A 17,391-nucleotide genomic window follows, 5' to 3' on the forward strand; every position below is an offset into this window, starting at 1 on the left:
ATATTTTTGTCTGTGAAAGAAACTTTAAGGACATAAAAATTATAGTGATACTGTTGGTAGTAAATTTTATTAGGCGAGCTTAAAATAATTACATTGGCAAAGTCATTCAATGAAAACTTTAAGCATATGGTTGAGTATGAGTATGAATCTCATTGCTACAGTGATTATCCATAAAATACATAGATAAAAAGTCATTCCAAGTAGGGTTTTTCCTCCTAAAACAATAGAGCACATGCACATCTCCAGGCGGAATGAAAAAGGGGCAGAGGTGCTGCCAAAATTAGGGCTTTGGCCAATTTTTTGGTGAGCAGGCAGATGCAGGAGTTTAAAAGAAACACTTGATGTGCTAGGTAGTCTAATTCATAGAGTATATGGACCCAGATGAAAATTTCCAATGGTATGAATAATCCCAACAATCACCCATAGCCCAAGAATATGAAGTTGAATTAGGGCAGGCTACCCGCTGTTATGACCAACCTAGTTAGCATATTGAAAAGCAGAGACATTACTTTGCCAACAAAAGTCTGTCTAGTCAAGGCTATGGTTTTTCCAGTGGTCATGTATGGATGTGAGAGTTGGACAGTGAAGAAAGCTGAGCGCCGAAGAATTGATGCTTTTGAACTGTGGTGTTGGAGAAGACTCTTGAGACTCCCTTGGACTGCAAGGAGATCCAACCAGTCCATTCTGAAGGAGATCAGCCCTGGGATTTCTTTGGAAGGAATGATGCTAAAGCTGAAACTCCAGTACTTTGGCCACCTCATGTGAAGAGTTGACTCATTGGAAAAGACTCTGATGCTGGGAGGGATTGGGGGCAGGAGGAGAAGGGGACGACAGAGGATGAGATGGCTGGATGGCATCACTGACTCGATGGACATGAGTCTGAGTGAACTCTGGGAGTTGGTGATAGACAGGGAGGCCTGGCATGCTGGGATTCATGGGGTTACAAAGAGTCAGACTGAGCGACTGAACTGAACTGAACTGAACCCCCTGCCGGCAAGTGGCTTTCTCTTATTGATGGAGAGTCAATTCTTGGCAACATAAGGTAAAACCTAGCCATTTATCCACCCTGTTTAATTTGTTTACATTGAGAATGTTAAACTGTGACTAGCATCATGAATGCAAAGGCCCTCTACCCCTGTGTAACACACTCCTTTCCCCTGCATTTGCTTTGTGCCCAGAGGTTGGCTTTGGGACTGTATTTGATTCTTTGCCTGTTGTTGTTTTGTTTTTAGAAATTTTGCTTTTTATGTATCTTTTTAAAATTGCAGTGTAGTTGATTTACAATGTTGTAGTAGCTTCTGATGTATAGAAAAGTGATTCAGTTATATATATATATATTCTTGTTCACATTCTTTTCCATTATGGTTTATTACAGAATATTGAATATAGTTCCCTGTGCCACAAACATTCTTAAATGGTGAACTACTGCCATGTCCTTTAAAAATATATTTTATTATTTTTTAAAATTAATTTTTTGTTAGAGTATAGTTGCTTTACAATGTTGTGTTAGTTTTGTATTTGCTTCTTGAGAAAACCTTTCTGCTCTGTCTGCAGGGAGAGAAGGGAAGGCAGGGCCTCCGGGAATGTGGAGGGCTGTGGCTGGGAGTCACCTGGGCCTTCTTGCTCCTGGGGTCGGGTCCTTGAGAAAGCAACAGGTAGGAGGCTGTGAAGCTGATTCGAGGGCCACCGGGTGGACCTAAAGATGGGGAATCTGGAGGGGCCTTGGCTCCATCCAACATCGAAAGCAACTTTGCCCCTTAGCTGCTGTCAGGGCTCAGATGATCGCTGATATTGTGGCTTTTTCAAGGACCCCGGGCAATTCTGCTCTTTAACGAAGGACTGGATGGTAAATAATTTAGTCTTTGTGGGCCAAGAGGCAAAATGAAGAGGCTATTATGGAGGTACTTAAATAGCAAGAGAGGGAAAAACTTCACAATGTTTTTATTGATGAAATCCAAACTCTAATTTACAGGTTTTTTTTTTTTTTTCAGCAGACACCCATTAATCAGAGAAAGGAAAACACTTCTCTTAATCGGGGTTCAATGGCATGGTAGCTGTTATCAGGTACATCCAGAAATGGTCAAGTGTAAAGCGATGCTTCGCTCTCTGGTACAAACAGGCAGGATGTGGATCTCGCCTGCAGGCCAGTGTGCAGAAACTTGTAAACTGCCCTAGCGATCTGCAACGGGTTTGAGGGTATTTCAATTTGGGAGGCGCTCCTGCTGGGAGGCATCTCCCTCCCCCCTTGCCGCACCCTCCGTCTGTGCACAGTTCAGCAGGTTCACTGACTCCCCCGCGAAGCTGGACGGAAAGATCAAGATTAGAGCCTGGAGCTCTCCCACGGAGACAGGCCACCCAGGGTTTCTCATCCTACAGCCCTCGGTGTGCAGCAGCCCCCGCCTCGCCAACACCCTCGGGGCTCTTCTTCCTGCTATCCCCCTCCCGCCCCGCCCTCCCTCGCTCCTCCAGCTACCCGTCCAGCCTCCATCCTCTCCGCGCCTCGCGCTCCTCCTCCCCCGCCTCGCTTCTCCAGTTCCTCCCCCTCCAGCTCCTCCTCCGGGTCCTGCCGCCTCACTTTCCCACTCCGCCTCCTCCTGCAGCTCCTCCTCCCTCAGGCCCGCCCCTCCAGCTCCGCCTCCGGAACTCACGGCGGCGCTTAACCCACGCTTCCCACCGCGCGGCTCCTCCTCCTTCAGCTCGGCCTCCAGGACCGCGGCTGCGCCTTGCCTCTCCTCCGCCCCGCCTCCAGCTCCTCCCCCGAAGCTCGCGGCTGCGCTTTCCCACTCCTCCCACCCCGCAGCTCCGCCCCTTGAGCGCCACCGCCTCCAGCTCCTCCTCCCCAGGCCCCGCCCCTCAGCCCCGCCCCCTCCAGCTCCTCTTTAACTCCGCTCCTCCCCGGTGTCCGCCAGTCGCGCTTTCCCGCTCTCGCCGCCGCTTGCCGAGTGACCGCCGCCTCAGCCGCCCAGCGCCGCTCGGAACTCCGCGCCCGACCATGCCCAACATCGTGCTCTTCAGCGGCAGCTCACACCAGGACCTGTCCCAGCGCGTGGCCGACCGGCTGGGCCTGGAGCTGGGCAAGGTGATCACCAAGAAGTTCAGCAACCAGGAGACCAGGTGGGGGCCGGGCCGGGGAGGGCTCTGGGCGCGCGGTTGAGCGGCCCGGCCGGGGCCGGCGTCTGCCTGAGACCCCCTCTGCGGCCGCCCGCTCCCCCTTCCGGGGCGGGCCGGCCACGACGCGGCCTCCGCGCCACCGCCGCGGCGTCCGTGAGAAGTCAAGGAGAGCGGCCCCAGCCGGGAAGAGCGACCCCCCGGGCGGCCCGCGGGGCTAGGTGGGTGCAGCCAGCTGGAGCCGAATCGAGTGCGGGGCACGCGGGCAGGGACATGGCCCGGGGCGTGCTCGCCCCGGGGTCCGCGTTCCTGCCGGCAGCGCTGCTCCCAAACCCGGGGCGCGCTAGGGAACGTCCCGCCCACGTCCCCAGTCCGGGCGGCGCGCTGGGTTCGCCCGGGGCTGTGGAAAATGCAGCTTCGCCGCGCTCCCGGAGGTTTCTTCCGAGGGCTGTGAGGGTCCGCATGTTGAAAGCTCCCCAGGTGACAGTCCTAAGTTGCTCGGGTGCCAGCTCCTGAGTTATCCAGCAGGTGTGGACCTGCGTAGGGTTTAAAGAGCCTGAGAACTTCAGGGCTCACGTGCTGGGATCCCTTGTGCTAACTTTTCTGCCTCAGAGATGATGGACTTTTTTTTTCCTTCTCCAGCTTCTTCATCGTCCTGGGACACTGCAGTGTCCAGCAGCAAGGCCATGGCTTGAGTGTAACTGCTGCTCCCCATGTCTCAGGTCCGCAAGAAGCGGTGACCTCCGTTCAGTGAGGTCAGGCTGGTGGCCCCCTCGGAAGCCGGGCCAGGGGCTCCTTTCTTTCCACTTGCCTGCATCCACGCAGCTCTTAACTCATTTCAAGTTGGTCCCATTCCTTCTCCCTCCCCCCTTAAATATCTACCACTATACTCAGTTACTGATCTTTTTTTTTAAGTTACCAATCATTTTAATATCTTTGGCAAAGACCCAGTTCAGCCAACATTTCCAACAAGCAGGGCTGGAACAAGTGTTGGTGAGCTGCAAAAAAACAAACAAACAAAAACAAACAAACAAACAAACCAAAACCCCAAACAACTCCATCCATACTTCCTACCATTTCAGAAATGACCTTGAAATCCTAAATCTAAATGTAAAACCTAGAACTGGAAATTTCTAAGAGAAAACACGGGAGAAAAATCTTGATGACCTTGGCATAGGCAAAGATTGCTTAGTTACAGAGGAGTGGTTGTTATGACAGAGAGAGAAGGTGTTGTTTGCTATTGAGTCAGCTTTTTAGGCTCCGTGAATTCCTTCTTCCATTACATGACCCTGGTGATAATATAGGTGAAGACACATTTGTGAATGAGTAGCAGGTAGTAGTAATGCAGGAGTCTTTCAGCTAAAGAATTCCACTTTGCAGAGTTCCATACGAAGTCTCCTAGGATGGTCAGGGTTCTGGCAAAGGATAGTATATTTAGGTTTGAATATGACAATATTTAGCAGTCCTGTTCAAGTTTCAGTAGCTTTCAGAAGAAAGGAATAACAGTTTGTGTTCCAGAGGTGGTGTCATATAGGTCAAGAAGAAATTATTGTTTCTGAGTATTTTATAATTACCAGGTAATTAGAAATCATGAGGTATCAGAAACCACTCACCATGAAGTCTGGGAATTGCTGTATAGTTATATTTTATGTTTTTAATATCTAGACTATCAGAGGTTAACTTCCTGACTTCCCTCTTTCCCATGAACTGTCTAGGCCCAGAGGTTGAGTTTTTACAAACAGGTCTCCCTGTAATCTGGTAATCTGGTTTTTACTGTGTGGTCCTAAAGATGAAAAGCTTAGAAGGGCGAAAGGAAGAGAAAAATGCTTCAGTTCAGGTCCAGGGGCCCCTTCCTAAATCTCTCCCTGAGCCAGGACCATAAATCTGATTTGGCATCTGCTGGTCCTCAACTCCTCCTATTACCCATTTAAAAAACATTGTCTAATTGGACACAGAGCCTCATGATTTTACCTTCTCATCTCTAAATCATTTAAGCTCCACAGGGAGATGTCAGTTCCAGCTTTCCAGTTGACCATTGAAAGGCTGTGATGACGTCCTAGAACAGCACGGATGATGGCGACTGTAACCCTTTCTGCTGGTCAGTTAACCTGCCCAGAGTGGCTACCTGGATTGTAAGACCCAAAGTCCTGGTTATCTGTTGTGTACGATCGTTATTTCTTTGACTCTCACACTGACTTGAGCAGGGCTCAGTAAGGAAGGCTTCTTTCTGCCCCACGTGTTGGCATCTGGGGCTGGAGAATCCACTTCTGAGCTGGCTGGCTTGCATGGCTGGTAAGTTGGCAGTAGCTTTGGCCTGGCAGCTTGGCTGGGAACCTCTGTACCTCTCCCCACAGGGCTGCTGGAGCTTCCTTATTAGAGCGTGGAAACTAGCATCCAAGCACAAGGACTTCAAAACACAGGAAGTCAGAGCTCCCAGTCTGTGAAGGCCTGGACCCCGAAGTCAGGGCATCAACACTTCTGTCACATTGTGTTGTCAATTGCAGAGTCCTCCCAGGTCCACGGGGAGGGGCCATAGATTGCCCTTCTTGGTGGAAAACATGTTAGTCTGTGGCTGTCTTTTAATTGCCACACCCATTCGTTGTTGGCTCAGATAAACTCATCAGCCTTATTTCAGGATCAGTGAAGAGCAGTGGATGCTGCCTTCTGCCCACAATTTTTGAAAGACCTAGAATAAAGATCAGTCGTGACCATCTATATGAGTAGAATCAGGAATAGCTTTGGGAAAAAGTTGCCATGGTGATCGTACGTAGTTTCTGTCTTCCCCATGGGGATTGAGGTTGTTCCTTAGAAAAAATAGGGCAAAGAAGTTTATCCCCCTGAAATTTGGGGCTAAAAAATCATAACATCAGGAGTTGTTGGCAAACTTTTTCTGTAAGTGGCCAGATAACATTTTAGGTTTCATGGGCCCATAGCAGCTCTGTTGCTGTTGCATCTTACAGTTCTGCGGGTTAGAAATCCATTGTGGGTCAGTGTTCCTTGTGGAGGCTCTAGGGCAGGATCCACCCATTGCTTTCCCAGCTCTTAGAGGCTGCCCACTTTCCTTGGCTCTTGGCCCATTCTTCCATCTTCAGGGCCAGCCACATAGCACATCTCTGACCCTGCTTCGGCCCTCAGATCTCTTTCTCTGACCTCTCTGCCTCTGCCATGTTTAAGGGCCCTTGTAATCACATTGGGCCAACTAGAATAGTCTAGGATAATCTCTCTTGTTTTCAGGTGACTTGACTAGTATTCTTAATTCCATCTGCCACTTTGCTTCTCCTTTGTCCTGTAAATGAACATATTCAAAGGTTCTGGGGATTAGGACATTGATGTCTTTGGGAGGCCATCATTCTGCCCACCACACTATTCTCAGCTCACAGGCTGTAGATTGTCAACCTCTGAGCTATAATACTGGGATTTCGCAATCAACTTCATCTCACATTTGACGCGATGCTCACAAAGGAATTACGTTTAGCTCCTTAGTACTTGAGCTCGAGAGGAGTACATCAAACTCTGTCATATGCTCATCCTGAGGCTGGCATTGTACCTTTTCCATCCATGGCAGAGCACAGAGTACGTGGGAGGCTGACCCACTGTGATCAAAACTATTTCCAGATCATGTCAAATTAAAAAATGGCATTTTTATCTTCTAATTATTTTACTTGAAGTTGGATAGAAGCTTCCGTTGGTTCAGATAGCCTACTATATGGTATTCCAAATACCATTTATATTTCCATTTTCTTTTAGAAATAATCAGCTCTTCCAATACTATTGGGTATAATTGGCTTCTGATCACAAGAGAAAGGGCACAGCTGATTGTATATGTATGCCAGTGTTGTATTCACTCATTCTCTTGTTGAACCCCCAGAATCCTACACTTGCAACTTCCTGGCAGGCAGTTTTCAAAGAGTTGAGCTCCTGTTTGCTTTTTTCAAGACACTACCAGAGGATGTCCATCAGCAAAACCAGCAAGTGCACCAAGAGAGGGTACAGAGAGTGGGAAATCAAGGGCAGGAGACAGGGGAAGGGAATCCCCAGGAGGCAGCTGTGTGCAGGCAGGAAGAGAACCCAGGTCAGCCAGCAGAGGGAGGGGGGAGGCGGGGGGGCGAGCCTCCAGCAGGCCGCGGAATAGAGGGCACGCTCGAGGCCTTGACCTTGACATTGTGGGGTTTCGTTTGTTAGCTCAGTTTTGAGGCTGCCATTTGTATTGGAAAACTTAGTAGATGAAGAGGTAGGATCACTTCCTCCAAGGTGAACAACCCACCCCCCAAAATTGTGTACAGAAAGGCAACGTGAACTTGGTTTTCAGTTTACTGTATGGCTTGGCTCTGAATGGCACCGACACAGTTAAAATGCAGCCCTCAGATTTGGTTGGCAGATAACTGATCTGTGCTGGGAGGATGGCGACAAGAGATGGGAGGGCTGTGCTTGATGCAGGGGATGAGATGGGGAAGGGACGGGTCAGTCCTCATGGTCCGGAGTGAGAAGTCAACCCGTGATGCCTAAAATGAAAAATCCAGATGAAGCAATCCAAGCATTAGTGAGGGACTTTGAAGATAAATATGTTAAAACCACATCAAGAGATGAAATTGGCTGCCTCTGGGCTTATTTTATTTGCTACAGGCCTTACAGAATGGTTGGAATTTTTAAAGCAATGTATACGTGTAACAGTAATGAAAGTAAAAAACTAGAATACAGTACTGAGCCAAAAAAGAGTTAATGTAACAGGCCAGAGACAGTTTCTAAAGAGCATATTAGAGTCCCTCGTATATGAAAAAGGCCCCTTTATAGGATGATCCTTGGCTGGCTTCTGGGAACTGAGTTTGCACAAGGTTTCCCCCATTGCTCATGGGAAAGGGTCCCTGCTGAACAGTGAACCATGTGGTTAACACTGAGTCCCTGGCCCCCAAGAAAACCCAAGGCAACAGAGTCTCCAACGAGCTTCCCGGGATGACAGGGCTTCCTCTATGATTGTGTTGTCACAGCTGGTTGCTGGGGGGGAATACACATGTCCTCTGCAACTCCACTCGGGTAAGAAGTGTTGGAAGCTTGTGTCTAATCTGCCCAGACCTTGCCCGTGTGCCTCTTCCCCTTCGCTGATTTTGCTCTGTCTCCTCTCAGTGGAAGATGTCCTACCTTCAAGGACCACCGCCTGCTGAGTACTTGCGAGTCGCAACCGTTAGGGGTGATCCCAGGGAGGCTTAGCTATTAACAGCAGCACCTTCCTTTCCCTAGCGTGGAGATCGGTGAAAGTGTGAGAGGGGAAGATGTGTACATCATCCAGAGTGGCTGTGGCGAGATCAACGACAACCTGATGGAACTACTCATCATGATCAATGCCTGCAAGATTGCGTCGTCCTCCAGGGTGACTGCTGTGATCCCGTGCTTCCCCTACGCCCGGCAAGACAAGAAGGACAAGGTATGCATGCAGGGCAGCTGCTGGAGGAACTGGCTCCGGCTTGATGGCTGCGTTTATTTTCTCACTTCATACCTCCGACTCCTTGGGAAATGTTGGCCTTCTACTGTTGTGATGGAGTAAACATGCTTTCTTGCCCTTATCCAAGGTTTATCTTTGAATCAGCCGTCATGTTTATAGATACAGAAACAGGTAAAGAGTATTTTTGCAGGTCTGAAAATACTCTTACTATAGTCCTTGTGATGAAACTGGTGTGTGTCTTTGTGGTGGGGAGTAGAACTAAACACATACACACACACACACTCTGGTGAGTGTAAAATGCTGATAAGTCCCAGGCAGACCCCTGGATTGTATCCATGTCAGTATCCTGGTTGTGATTTCCTCCCTTAGGGCTGCAAAATGTCACCATGAAAAACCAGGGTAAGGATGCACCATCTCAGCTGTGTGTGAGTCTACAGTTCTCTCAGGATACCAAGTTAAATTTACACCAGTATGCCTTTTTAACACCCCCACAGGAATGAAGTTGGTATTGTTGAATTATCCTTTTTGCAACACTGGCATTGTAGGAGGCCCTGTGAGGTTGTAGAAGAAACTGAAGAAGATATGGTCTCTGCCCTCAAGAAAAATCAGGGAAGGTGGAGGGGAACTTGCAAAGGGATCGTATTACTCTGCTCGGGCTGCCAAAACAAATGACCGTAAACTGGAAGGCTTAGAATGACGGAAATGTGCACCCTCATTGTCCTAGAGGCCAGATGTCAGGGGTCAAGGTGCCAGCAGGCTGCACTCCCTCTGGAGACACCAGGGGGAGCCTTCTTTGCCTCTTCCGTTTCTGCGGGCTCCTGGCATTCCTCGGCCTCTGGTAGTGTCATTGCCCTGTGTCTATGTGTCCTTTCCCCTTTTATAAAAGGATAGTCATTGGATTTAGGGAGTCCCCTAATCCAGAATGATCTCATCTTGATCACCATCTTGCTTTGAAATCAAATTGCAAAGACTTGATTTCCCAGTGGGGTCATAGTCTGAGCTTCTGGGTGAACGTGAGTTTTGGGGTTACCATTCAGCCCTCTATGGGAGCAACACTTAAGCTGTTGCCCTCCTTGTGTTTTATGAATAGATGGTCAGTTCCAAGTGAATCCTTTTAGTTCAGCAGCCAAACTGTTGTCCTGTGATGGGATAACTAGTTGTGAGAGAAACTTTCTCCAGTGCACCTCCATTTGTTTCCAGAATTGATTTTCTGAAACAATGCAAATTTCTCAACAGTGCATAAGATTCCCCTCATGTGAAAAAAGTTGTTTATAAATATGGATTCCTGTAGCAAGGTTCCCGTAAATTTTAACGTCAACTCCTTCAGGTGTGATTTCCAGACTCTGCTGAACACAGCTTAGTCAGTGAATTGCACACTAAAATTTTGATCTCCAGAACTCCATTCTGCACTTGAAATGTGACTCATTATATATGTTAGAAAGGGTCAGCAAGCTTTTCCTGTGAAGGTCTGCATGGTCTCTGTGTTAACTACCAAGCTCCAGTTGTATGACAGAGACAGGATGTAAATGAATGGGCATGGTTGTATGTCTATAAAACATTTATTTATGGACATTGAATAGCAGGTAATTGCCATTGTCATGAAATATTGGAGAGTGTGTAGTATGTGGAAAGGTGTGTGTGTGTGTGTGTGTCTTTCACTTTGTAACTTGGCTTTGGCTTATGTATAGGTCCCATCTGCTCCGGTGAGGCATATGACCTCCCACGTATCATTTGTCAAGCTGCTTTTATTCCAGATTGATTTGCAAGTTTTATGTGCATTTTTAGCTGCTAAATTTAAATTGATTTCTTTTGTTCCCTTAGTGTAATCTGTCGTCCCAGCTCTTCCTCCCATTTGTGCATTTCCATGGGATTATTCAGCATCTTCATTCTTGTCTATGTCCTAGAGAAGCTAATATTCTGCTACCATCTCTCTTCTACATAACGGGAGGTTTAGTAAATTCTGTATTCTGCCATTTGTCACCAGATTTTCCTTTTATTTCTAGTAACCTTTGCACTTGGCACTAAGACATTTGATACATTACTGCTTTTTCAGTAAATTACTCCTTTTATTATTACTTGGCCATCTACCACTGTGTTAACAGTTTGGAACCCTAGCTGGTTTTTTGGTTTTTGGTTGTCTTTTTTTATCCTAACTTTCTTTTTAACTGATACAAATACTGAGACACCTGCATTTTTTTGTTTGCAAGTATCTGGAACTTACCTCTTGTTCCAAGATTGTATTTTCAAACTTTGTTTCTTCCATTTGATCATCATGATACAGAGACGCCAGCAGGGTCTGTGTGGCTGATCTCCTGCTCCCACAGGAGATGTGAGGTCACTCTTGGCCTCTGGCCTCCACTTGCCATCTTGCTGGCAAAGAGCCCTCCAGAGCCCCCAGTGGGCTTAACTATCCCCTGAATCTGCTTTGTCTGACTCTCTCTTTATCCAGCTTCCATTGTTGGACGTTTAGATAGGTTTTCTTGTGGAGGCCATTTTGAACACCAGTTTCTTTCCTTTCTTTCACTGTTACTTAGTCACTTTGCTGTCGGAACATTTCTTGGAAACAATACGGTGGGCACTTTTCTCTTTTACCTCAATCAGACAATCCCACGACTTTCTGAACTTAACCACTGGTAGAAGAGACAAGGTGAGCGCTGTCAGCAACACAGAAGCCAGGCCACGATAGCAGTTGAGAGTTGGCACCAGTAGTAGTAGAAGGAACCCAGAATTCAGAAATGGTACGCCGTATTGTTGGAGAAAAACTGATAGCAAAAAAGGAATCACAGAGGGCTGTTTTTCAAAATTTTCAAAGTTATGATCTATTTTCAATGGTCACATTGTTTCTTTTGATTTCTTAACTGGAAAAATTGAGGACAGTTGTGCTGACACAAATTTCTATAATCTTTTCCATTTTTAAAGCTTGTGAAGTTTACGCTTTTTATCAGGGCAGCAGCTAATATGCTGAATGAAATCTGGACTCTCTGGAGAATCTTTGTCCAGACTGGTCTGGCTCACAAAATATTTGATTTTTAACCATTTTTCATTAGGGGAGTCAGCCGTTTTATTTGCAGTTGCTGTACCTTGACTACCTTTGTTGAAATGCCATACTAGTTTTTTCTCTTTCTTAACCATAAAGTCAGTTAAAACCTGGGAATCATTTTTCTTGCAAGATGCAGTTGGGTGTTAAGGCAAATCATGAAAGATGGTCTGAAAATTAACTTCTAAAACAGAGTTTGAAGGAGAGCAGAAAGTATGGATTTAGAAATTGCTCCTGTGCTCTAGCTCTCAGAAGTAAGAATGGCTTGATGCCGTGGAGAGACAGAGGAATCTTTTTGCAGGTTATCAACTTAGAGGAAGTTGATCAGCATAGTGAATCACATTCCCAGCGATGGATTTGTTCTTTTAATTACCCTGGAATTTTGTTAGACTAAGTAACTCTCCCAGTCAGTGGGGTGAATGACTAAGCCTTGGAAACTCAGTGTTCTAGAAATCCTGTTATGAAATATTTATTGAAGAACTGTCACATGCAAGGTACAGAGCTGGGGTTGCAGGTGATGCAGACATCTCCAAAACCAATCCTTTGCTCTTGAGGGACACATAGTCTAGTTGTGAACTATGCATTCTACGTAAACGATCTTCTGATGTCCATCTTTAAGCAGGTGGCTTACGGTGGTCCCACATGGTGGGGGCCAAATGCTGTGTCCCTTTATAATGGACAGATCACTCTCCAGGTGCCTTAAAGTTTGGAGATTGGAACCAGATCTGGAGGATCAGACATACAGGGTCTGCAAAGGTAGGGGCAGATTAAGGGTAAGGTGGGAGTGTGGGTGTAGATGGCAAGGCTTACAGTGTTCTCCAGAAGAGGGAGAGAGGGGGCCCAGAGCCCGCTCTGGGGAGGACCACTCCTTGAGGCTGAGGGTGCAGGGCAGACCACTTCTAAGTAGCTAGAGCCACACACTGGCGGGAGGCTTTTTATCTCAAGGACAACGTGGAACAGAGCAGGGGAGTTACATTGTGAAAAAACCTGAGTTAGTTGAGCAGGTCGAATGATTCACAAAAAATTAGAAAACTATTTCCCCATCATCTCACTTTCTGGAAACATTTACTGTTAACATTTGGGATATTTCCTCTCATTCTTTGTGTGTGGAAAAAAAAAGTGTGTGTGTGTGTGGGCGTGTGAATTATCGTAAAATATAATTTCTTTTTTTAGAAAAGAATGATACTAGAGAAAATAAAAATAATCGGTTCACATTTTGATTTAATTCCTGTGTGTGTTTTTACAGGAATATACTGTATGCATGTCTGTGTATTTAACAGAGATCATTTATTACTATTTTGAATGAAATCTTTGTTTTCCGCTTTTAGGTATAATTGAAACTTACATAACATTGTAAGTTTGAATAAAATCTTCTATTAAGCTTACATTTTCTTTTTTGTTGTATGTAAGAATGCTTGATTTATAGCAAAGTGCTGAACTCTTTCCGTAGGCCTAATCATGCCTGTATAGTCCCTTGGATTGTTTTGACGTGGGCAGAGTTCATGTCCATCACTTATGGTGTGGAAGCTAAAGCTATGAAGAACTTAGGTACCTTCAAGAAGATACAGTGTCACACTGCGGTCTGTTTCTGTAAATATCAGCTGATCCATCACCTTAAGCTGTTCTTTCTTCCTACTGGTTGTTGTTGAATTCATAACAGCCTTTGCTTCTAGCTGTAGTGCAGAAACTCAGCTTTAAGGACTGACCTTTGGGGCTCTGAAGATGTAGCCCTGCCTCCCTTCAGATATCCCCTTGCGCTGCATCCTGGACCACCAGGTAGCCACACTAGGCTCTGTCCGTCCTTGGATGTGAGTGACCTCTCAGCCTCCATGACGTCACATGGGCTCTTTCTGCACCACTAGTCTCTGCCTCTGCTGGCCTTGCCTTAAGAATCACTTTCCTGAACACCCGTGGCAGATTCATGTTGATGTATGGCAAAACCAATACAATATTGTAAAGTAATTAGCCTCCAATTAAATAAATTTATATTAAAAAAAATTTTTTTTTAAATTGCTCAGTTGTGAACTTAAGAAAAAAAAGAAGTACTTTCCTTAGAGGGGCCTCTGACAACTAATGTCTTTTAACTTCTTGTCCTTCATGCTGTTGTCTGTCTGTGTCTCTCTCTGTCTCCCTCTCACTTTCTCTCTTGGTACCTTTTATTCTACCTAGTTGTCACAATTGGAATTACATAAATTGTGGTATTATGTGTATTTATTTTTAATTTTTGCTTCTTTGATATTTGTTTTCTGTATCCAGTGTCAGGCACACTGTCTCCCAATAATAAATAATTAGTATTTGGTGAATAAAACTGGGGTGAGTCTCTTTTGCTGTTATAATCTATAACTTTCTTTATTAATTAAATAATTTAAATTACTAAATTCAAATTACTGAGGAATTAAATTATTAATGTTACTTCTCTTTACATGTAATAACACATCTGTGATTCATCTTTCTCCTGTAGATCTCAGTGGGAGAAATCTGAATGTCGCCATCTCTCCCTTATTATAAAAGTTGTGCCTTTGTATTTTAGAGTCGTGCTCCGATTTCAGCAAAGCTTGTGGCCAATATGCTCTCTGTCGCTGGAGCGGATCACATCATCACCATGGACCTGCATGCCTCTCAGATACAGGTTCCAGCATTTTCTTTGTTGTTCTTGGTTATAGTGAGGGCTTAATGCAAGTGGTTAAATCCTAACTCTCTGTTAGGTTAGTTTTCAAAGGAGGTAACACTACTTGTGTTTTTAAGTTTGTATATGGTGACTCTGGGATTTTCGTCTTTTTTACCGAACTTAGATAATTTAACATTGATATCGCCCATCTCCACCACCACCTTGCCTCCACTCAATTTTGGAGGAGCAGGAATGGCTTCTTGGTAGTAAACTCTGTAATTCTACCTCAACTTTTGCCAATAATTAGAATGGGAGAGTTGTTAAGTTTTTAAATACTGTTCATAACTTAGTTCCTTCATCTATAAAACAGGCCGAATTACAGTATGCCTGCCCTGCAGTACAGTGAACTGTGAATTATTTGGCTTACAATAAGATGCTTAAGATTAGCTTTAACCAAATCTTTCCCCCACTTATCTACAAAGACAGTCTCCTTTTCTTAGAATAGCGGTGATCATAGGGTAATAGACCATGTCCCCAAAGATACCAGCTGAACCAAAATCTGCTTCTGGAACGTATCTGTCTTTTGATTTAATTCCGTTTGAATTAAGAAAAGGGAGTCTGTACAGACACAGAAAAGAAACTTAATAGTTACCAAAGGGAAAATGTGGGGGGAAGGATAAAATATAAAATAGATATACAACAAAAACCCACTGTATAGCACAGGGAACTATATTCAGCATCTTGTAGTAACGTATAACAGAAGAGAATCTTAAAAATAATATATATATATATATATATATATATATATATATATATATCTGAATCACTTGGCTGTATACCTGAAACTAACATAGCATTGTCAATCAACTATACTTCAGTTACAAAAACATTTTTTAAAAAAGAAATACAATGTATACTTCAATTGAAAAAAATATTTTTAAAAAGAAGTAAAAGGGGAATCTGTTGAAAAGGCTTCTTTTGAATAAAAAATTCAAATTTTATTTCATTGCAGAGAAGATCTTTTTTAAAAAGCCCTGTTATAACATGACACCCACTTCTCCCTTTAGGGCTTCTTTGATATCCCCGTGGATAACTTGTACGCAGAGCCTGCGGTCCTGCAGTGGATTCGGGAGAACATCACTGACTGGAAAAATTGTATCATTGTTTCACCTGACGCTGGGGGCGCCAAAAGGTATTGCACAGGCTCAGGTGGCACGAGGCAGGTTTCCGGGTTTGCTAACTGCTTTTTCCTTGCTGTATGTGTTAGGTAAGGAAGCATGTCTTAAATGACTTACCAGTTTATTTTGCAGATGACCAAGTAAGTAACCAACAGGCTTCACCTCCAGAGCAGAGAGCTGTCATCTTTAATATTTCATCACTCACGAAAGAAAAAAAAAATACACATAGACATTTATTTTCAGCAAAGAATGTTCTGAGTTTTTAAAAAGCTTTTATTTCTGGTGATAGAAGCCATGAGCCTAACTGGAAAATAAGGCTTTCACTTCACAACACAACTGACCAAGCTTGGCCTTCTTACTACAAACACTTAGCAATGGAAGCCAAAATACAACAGTTTTAAAATCCCTGTCGACAGAGCAGCCCGAGAGAAAGGGAGATGAGTGAGTGAGTATGTGAGTGAGTAAAAGTCGCTCAGTCGTGTCTGACTCTTTGCAACCCCATGGACTATACAGTCCATGGAATTCTCCAGTCTAGAATACTGGAGTGGGTAGCCTTTCCCTTCTTAACCCAGGGATCAAACCCAGGTCTCCAACATGGCAGGCAGATTCTTTACCAGCTGAGCCACAAGGGAAGCCCAAGAATACTGGAGTGGGTAGCCTATCCCTTCTCTAGCGGATCTTCCTGACCCAGGATTCAAACCGGTGTCTCCTGCATTGCAGGTGGATTCTTTACCAACTGAACTGCCAGGGAAAGGGAGATAGCTGTGGCCAAGAAATAAAAAAGGCTGAGAGCTGCGCTCAGGGTGACCTGGGTGATGGGTCGGATCCAGGAAGAGACGGGTGGCTTGGCAGAGGCTAGTGCCCACAGGGGAGCCTCCGGAGAGAAGGGAGAGGGCAGGGAGAAAGGCGCCACCTGCGAGAGCGCCAGCTCAGGGTCTATGCTACGGCTGGATGTGTGGTGGGATTTGCACTTGCACCCTGGTGTGGGGGTCCCAGTGCTGGGAAAATGGACCCCAGGCTGCAGAACGGCAGAGGGAGAATTCCAGAAGCCCAGCTGTTCAGGAAATACTCCCCGCGGAAGACCACCTCATGCGATGAAGACCACCTGATGATCCAAGTTAGGAAAGCGAGAGGGTGCAGCCCCCGGAGAGCCCGAGCTTGCAGATGACTGGGCGGCGGGCAGCCTACCTCGTGGGGCCACAGAACAGTGTTAGGCTGGAAAAGGAGGATGCTAGCCAGAAACTGGCTTGGCACTAAAAGCAACAGAGCGCAGGCACGCTGAATGGCCTCAGGAAGTGTACTGAGCAGTCAGTAGAGACAGTTAAGGATCAGGGTGAAGGCGGTGGAACGCAGATTCGATAGAGTGCTGTACTGTGCGCCGAGACTCCGGACTCGGTCCCCGGGTAGAAGCACACAACTGCTTCTCTGGTGGGGAGAGGGCTCTCCGTTAGGAAGGGCGACGTGAAGAGAGCTCCGTCCACAAACTTGTATGGCCTTATCTTTTCCCATCCCAGCCCCCTCCCGTTTTTTTTTTTTTTTTTTTTTTGGATGAGGTGATGTGTCCCACCTCTTTCTTGAGAGGCCTCTATTCTTTCCAGTCTTTCCAATAGCATTTGGAAATGCTATTGAAACATGTATCTCCCTTTTTATTTCACACAGATGATAATACGCTGCACATACTTCTCTGTGTTTTTTAAAAGTGTGTTCCACCTTAGCAAGCGTTCCACAGCTGTGCAGGAGCCCGGCTTTCTTGGTTTTGGCGGCTGGGTAATAGGCCCTTGTGTGTAGGCGTAGGGATTCCTTTAGCCAGTCTCATTCCTCTTGAGTTGGTGCTGTTGTTGGTGTTCTTAGGCACGTTCCTGCAGCACGACACTCACTTTCACGTTTCCTATACATGTGCAAGTAGTGGAAGTACAAGTGTTCCTAGAACTACTGTCACCAAGTCCAAGAGCATGAGCTATTTCGGTTTTGATGGACAGCGGCAAAATTGGGTCTTTGAAAGAAGATAAAACATTGGGATCAG

At 45.6% G+C, this 17,391-nt stretch overlaps 1 protein-coding gene and 1 long non-coding RNA gene across 7 annotated transcripts in view; one reads left to right on the top strand and one right to left on the bottom strand.

Annotated features, from left to right (window-relative positions):
- Nucleotides 1-1,923: 1,923 nt before the first annotated feature.
- On the bottom strand, nucleotides 1,924-2,781 carry LOC147339760 (uncharacterized). Its single transcript, XR_015158560.1, has 2 exons — nucleotides 2,649-2,781; nucleotides 1,924-2,301 (listed from the first exon to the last, which is right to left on the bottom strand). It is a non-coding gene; the product is annotated as an uncharacterized LOC147339760 (long non-coding RNA).
- Nucleotides 2,782-2,907: 126 nt separating this feature from the next.
- Nucleotides 2,908-17,391, top strand: part of PRPS2 (phosphoribosyl pyrophosphate synthetase 2) — a 30,825-nt gene continuing 16,341 nt past the window's right edge. For all 6 annotated transcript variants that reach the window (XM_086386921.1, XM_086386922.1, XM_086386923.1 and 3 more), the window contains exons 1-4: nucleotides 2,908-3,114; nucleotides 8,344-8,527; nucleotides 14,113-14,211; nucleotides 15,258-15,382. In XM_086386921.1, coding sequence (XP_086243047.1) covers nucleotides 2,993-3,114; nucleotides 8,344-8,527; nucleotides 14,113-14,211; nucleotides 15,258-15,382 — 530 coding nt within the window. In that variant the 5' untranslated portion in view covers nucleotides 2,908-2,992. The remainder of the gene's footprint in view (nucleotides 3,115-8,343; nucleotides 8,528-14,112; nucleotides 14,212-15,257; nucleotides 15,383-17,391) is intronic.

The sequence above is a fragment of the Bos grunniens genome, chromosome X, assembly GCF_055505025.1.
Source record: "Bos grunniens cultivar Pamir isolate PY7600 chromosome X, Bosgru_T2T1.0, whole genome shotgun sequence".
In the NCBI taxonomy this organism is placed as follows: domain Eukaryota; kingdom Metazoa; phylum Chordata; class Mammalia; order Artiodactyla; family Bovidae; genus Bos; species Bos grunniens.